This window comes from Benincasa hispida, unplaced genomic scaffold (assembly GCF_009727055.1).
Source record: "Benincasa hispida cultivar B227 unplaced genomic scaffold, ASM972705v1 Contig159, whole genome shotgun sequence".
NCBI lineage: Eukaryota > Viridiplantae > Streptophyta > Magnoliopsida > Cucurbitales > Cucurbitaceae > Benincasa > Benincasa hispida.
In genome coordinates this window covers 1428488-1433463 of record NW_024064153.1, presented here as the reverse complement: position 1 = coordinate 1433463, position 4976 = coordinate 1428488, and the positions used below count along the sequence as shown (strand labels likewise).

Here is a 4976-nt window from a genome sequence, read left to right as displayed (position 1 = left end):
GGGAGCAGTTTTGAAATTTTCCCTTGCGTTGACATTGGAGTTTTGCATAACTTATTATATAAATTATTATTATTATTATTATTATTATTATTATTATTATTATTATTATTATATATTTTAAATGGATGCATTTTCTTAAATATTGCATATTTTTTATATTATCTGCTCAGACCTTCCTCACCCCCAAATTTAAAGATGAGCAAGGTCCTCATTGCGTTGTTTGGATAGACTAGACAAACACTTAAAAGAAAATATCAAAAATAAGGTTTGAGCAGAACTTTGAAAGATAAAAGGTAAAGTACTGCTAAACTAAAAGTTAACTAAGTGTTAGTTAGAATTTAATAAGTATGAGAAATGTTTCTAAGTGTAAACATATAATACATCATAGCAATGCAATGAAGATCGTAAAAATAAAAGACTAAGAATGTCACAAAAATTAACAAAGGAAGATAAAGAATGAGGCACAGGCAAAAAGTAGAGTGAATATATACTCTGATTGTATTGACTATTAACAAAGTATACAAATATATCACAAATGGACGCATTACAAAAAAATTTCTATTGCCTATACAAGAGTCAAAGAATTTGATTATCTTACAAATAATAAAAGAATTGAATACAAATAATGAATGGCCACATAAAAAAAACTCAAATTGGAAGAAAGAGTAAACATTAAGGCTGAGGAGCAGGGGGAACCGGTGGGGGATGTTAAGGTGGTGCAGGAGGCGCTTCTTCAAAATTTAAGTGCTGCCGGAGATGTAAGGGCACCATTGGACCATGAAGATATGCGGTAAGAAAGTTGAAGTACTCTTGATTACGCTCCGCAATCATTCTCTGGTGCATATGGACTTTATAAATGTTGCACTGCATGTTAATTAGCACCTTTCTTGATGTGGCGGCACTGCATTGAATATCATCAATGCACTCCATTACTACCTCAAATTGTTGATTAAAGAAGTGATGCTACTAGGATACAAGCTCTTGCTGCTGAGAGAAGAGGGTTCACATTTCAGCTAACTTAGCAGCCAGGGAGGTGGAGGATGGTTGTGCCTGCGATGTCTCGCCAGCACCGGTTTAGGGTTGGGCAGATGTGCCTTCACCCAAATCGTATGGGTCATCAACTTGCGGTGGTGGGATGATGGGGTGTGGTGATGAAGTTGCTGGTGAAGGTGGGGCTGCTGGGTGAATAACAGGAGAGTTGGGAACCAGAGGAAGGTTTGCAAAAGGTTCGTGTAAAGGGGAAGAGGGTTGCGCCGGTGGGCTCGGAGGGCTTGGAGTTCGAATAACTAAGAAAAGAGGGTTTGTGGCCTCTGGATCTTGTGCTGGTGACTCATGAACCCTTTCTTTTCCCTTTTCTTCTCTTCGTCTTCTTTTTGGTTTGGGTTCCTGTCGTGCATTCAAATCGATCGCAGGTCTCTTTGCTGGCAGCTCGGGGTAATGCAGGGAATCCTTGAGGAGCATCCTCAACATTTTGATGTTGATGAGAACGTGGACTTCTGGCATGGGCTCCTCATCAATGCCTACACCCACAGTTAGGCATAAACTTGAGACAATCCACGGGAAGAAGTACTGCCCCCATATATGCCCCACCAATGCTCTGATCTGCCCTGCGATCAACCTACCCACATCGATAGAAATGTCGCAGGCAATACGGTATGCGGCCATTTCCTGATCCTTTGATACTGTTCTGTCGTGTGTTGTTGGGATCAGCTGCTTCTTGACCAGATAAACCCAGAGCCTTCCCTCTGGTAGCAAAGACTTGGACTCCAGGGTGTGGATGCCTTTAGGTGAGACCGACCATCTTGTGCATGGTTGTGTTAGTACCCTCAGTGCGTCTGCCACCAGTTCTTCTATAGGATCATCAATAATCTTGTTCCCTGGTGCATCAGGGTTGTCCTTCATCTGATATAGCTCATTGATGTCCTGTGTGCTGAAGTGTACTGTCTCTCCCTTAAAAGTCATCGCATCCCTATTTTCGTGTAGACGCCCACGATAGAAGTCTCGCACTACCTAAGGCACGATGATGGATGGGCACTAACAAAATGTGTCCCACCCATGCTCCACAATGACGCTCGTGATGAGGTCAGGTAGTGGGGTCAGCGCAGGGTAGACGTCTATCTCAATCAACATGTCATCATTTTCTTTTCTTTTTGATGACCGCTTCTTGTTCAATGCGGGCTCGCTGCTTTCTGCTACGTCTTTTCCTTTTGCCTGTGCAAGGCGGGCTGCTTGCCTTAGTCCCTTTTCCCACTCCATGCGTTGTTCTTCTTTCTCGCGTTCAGTGAGCTCCTTGCTCTCGCTTATACAAGCGCTTCTTGTTAGCTTTGTGCTTCCTCTTCTTCTCTTCCAAAAATCGTCTCTTTTCTTCTTCCTCTTTCTCTTCTCTCCCAAGCTCTTCTTCAAACTGCTCAGATGCCTGCAATAACCGTTGTTCCTTCTTGCGCTTCCGGATCCCTTCAAGTCGGGCAAGCTCATTGTTACGTCGTATCCCCTCAAACTCCAATATTCTTCTTCTATTCCCCTCTGCGATGATGAGCTTGCTCCTCTGCATCTTTTCTTGCTTCTCTTCTTTTTCTTTTCTTTTCATCTCCTCCTTTTCCAAAGCCAAAATAAAACTTTGAGGGTCGATGTTGGACCCTTGCGGCACATTCTCCCTGCGATGCCGCATTAGGGGGGTTCCCTCTGTTTCTTCTCCTTAATCCGTCGCAACTAATTGGGTTGCTACCGGTTGTGGCAGTTCCACCAGTTACGTCGTTTCCCCCCATCCTCCCTTATGGAGGTTAATTCTCCATCCTTCAAAGGGCTCGCAGCCCTCTGCCTTGCCTTTTCCTCTTCTCTTAGGTGCCTCTTTTCACGCCGGCGCAACTTCCTCTCTTTTTTCTCCTTCTTCTTCCTCTCCTTTTTGGCCTCTTCATCTTCGTTATCATCCTTGTGCTCTTTGTTCTTTCTTGCCTTGCGATGACGTGAAGACTCCGCTTCTCCAGCCTTTTTTCCCTTGCTCTTCTTCTTCTTCTTATCTTTCTTCTCAGCCTCTTCTAGCTGCTTCTCTCTCTTCTTCTCTTCCTTCTCGGCCTCTTCTGGCAGCGCACCCCCTGCAACCTCCTCCATCACAATGCCAGGGGTTACTCCGCTTCCCTGGCCTCCTCGACTGCGATCTCTTCTTCTTCTCTTTCCTTGATCGCAATTTCCTCATCTTCTCTTCTTGGAGGCTCTTCATAATCTTCTGCGATGATAGGTGCCTCCTGAGTCTCTGGGACCAGGACATCATTTTTCTTTTCTTCTTCTTCAACCACCACTTCTTTCACCACCACTACTCCATTTTGTACTGTTTCATTGTCCACTACAGCTGCTTCCTCCTCCGTGGGCAGTAGTTGGTTTACAACCCCTGCCTTGGGCAGTCCACCTCCTTGCTCCAAAGTACTGAGGATATTGCCAAACACCTCTGTATCTCTCGTCTCTTCCTTTTTCTTTCAGTGGAGACGAAAGGTGTAGGTAGGCTCTAAGTGCTTCCTTCTCTCTTGAATAGAAGAGGCTTAACGACCAAAGGGTTTCTCTGGGTTCTTCTGGCGAGTCTGGATACAGTGGGGGCTTGAGCAGCAAGCCGGCGACTGAAAACTAGGAATGTTGCCTTTCGCATGGCTGCTTGGTCAGGGGTGGAAGGTAAAGCGGATTGGTTTGGGGTTTGGTCAGCCATGGAATCGAGATTGGAAAGGTCTGAGGAGAGTTCGAGTTTCTGGGGAGAAAGAACGATTCAGAATGCAAAATGCTAGGGTTTCTGAGTTTTCCAATGCATCTCAACAGGCGCATCGTTTCGCCTCCCTCATTTATGGATTTTCAGATAAAGCGTCCTTTCGTCTTCCAAGTCATAATTGCTTGGGGATACGAATCGATTGGACTTCTTCCCATACTGCCAAACGACTTTTCCTTTAATTTTTTATTTGAATGGACGCATGATAAAGCATAACGCATTGTGTTTGCTAACGCAACTGTATCTTTGCAGAGGACGGGCAACAGCACATATATCCTCGCAACACACCNATAAAGCATAACGCATTGTGTTTGCTAACGCAACTGTATCTTTGCAGAGGACGGGCAACAGCACATATATCCTCGCAACACACCCCTTACCCACGCATTTCTGGAGGATACCTTAACATAGTGCATTTGGCTAAAGGCAGGCAAAGGACACATGCGAGCGCAACACACCCCTCAACTCAACACAGTTGAGTTAAGTGAATGCAAGGCATTCCTAGTTGGTTTGGGATGCATCCATTGTCATTTTGCTTTCTTGTTATTAATTGTTTTATCCCTTTTTTTTCATCGGCGCAAGTGCCGAGACTTGCGGTGATACATTTTCCTTTACTACTCAATCATTCACAATTTAAAGCACACGCAATGATTACCAAATTAAATGCACAGAAGTAAATGGAGAAATAAATTCATAAAGACAAATTTTGAATTAAATGAAGCATTTAAGACAGAATTAAGACTTTAAAGAGACATAAATTCAATAACGCAATTTTAAACATAATATCGAGATAAGGATCAAAAATTACGCTTTCTTTGGTGATCGTAATCCACATCTCTACAGGCAGTCAGGCTTGCCTGCTCAATGTCTTTAAGGACATTGCTCCTTCCCTGTAGATCCCGGGCCTTCTGAATTGCTGGGTAGTGTTCCAAGTGTTCAACTTCTTATCTCAGAGGCCAACTGGCCCACTTGGATCTCCAGATTCCTTATAGAGGATGCTTGTGCTTGCATTACTGCATCATTCTTATCTATATATTGCTTCAGCAGCATCTCTAGTGAGCCTCCCGAGATGTTAGATGATGATGATGGTTACTGGTTATGCGGTCTTGATTGCCCCTGATTGTGGTGAAATGGAGGATTTTCTCTACTGCCCCCTTGATGGTTCGTTGGCCCCCCTAGGTTGGGATTGCCACCCCAACCAAAGTTAGGATGGTTCCTCCAGCCCGGA

The 4976-nt window shown here is 44.2% G+C and overlaps 1 protein-coding gene across 1 annotated transcript; it reads right to left on the bottom strand.

Moving 5' to 3' along the window:
- Nucleotides 1-2721: 2721 nt before the first annotated feature.
- LOC120068962 (DNA ligase 1-like) lies at nucleotides 2722-3108 on the bottom strand. The gene has a single exon (XM_039020603.1). It carries the CDS (start codon nucleotides 3106-3108, stop codon nucleotides 2722-2724), a length of 387 nt encoding a protein of 128 aa, XP_038876531.1.
- Between the last annotated feature and the right edge of the window lie 1868 nt (nucleotides 3109-4976).

Coding starts and splice junctions, on each gene's coding strand:
- LOC120068962 (XM_039020603.1), bottom strand. CDS start 3,108: ATGGAGGAGGTTGCAGGGGGTGCGCTGCCAGAAGAGGCCGAGAAGGAA.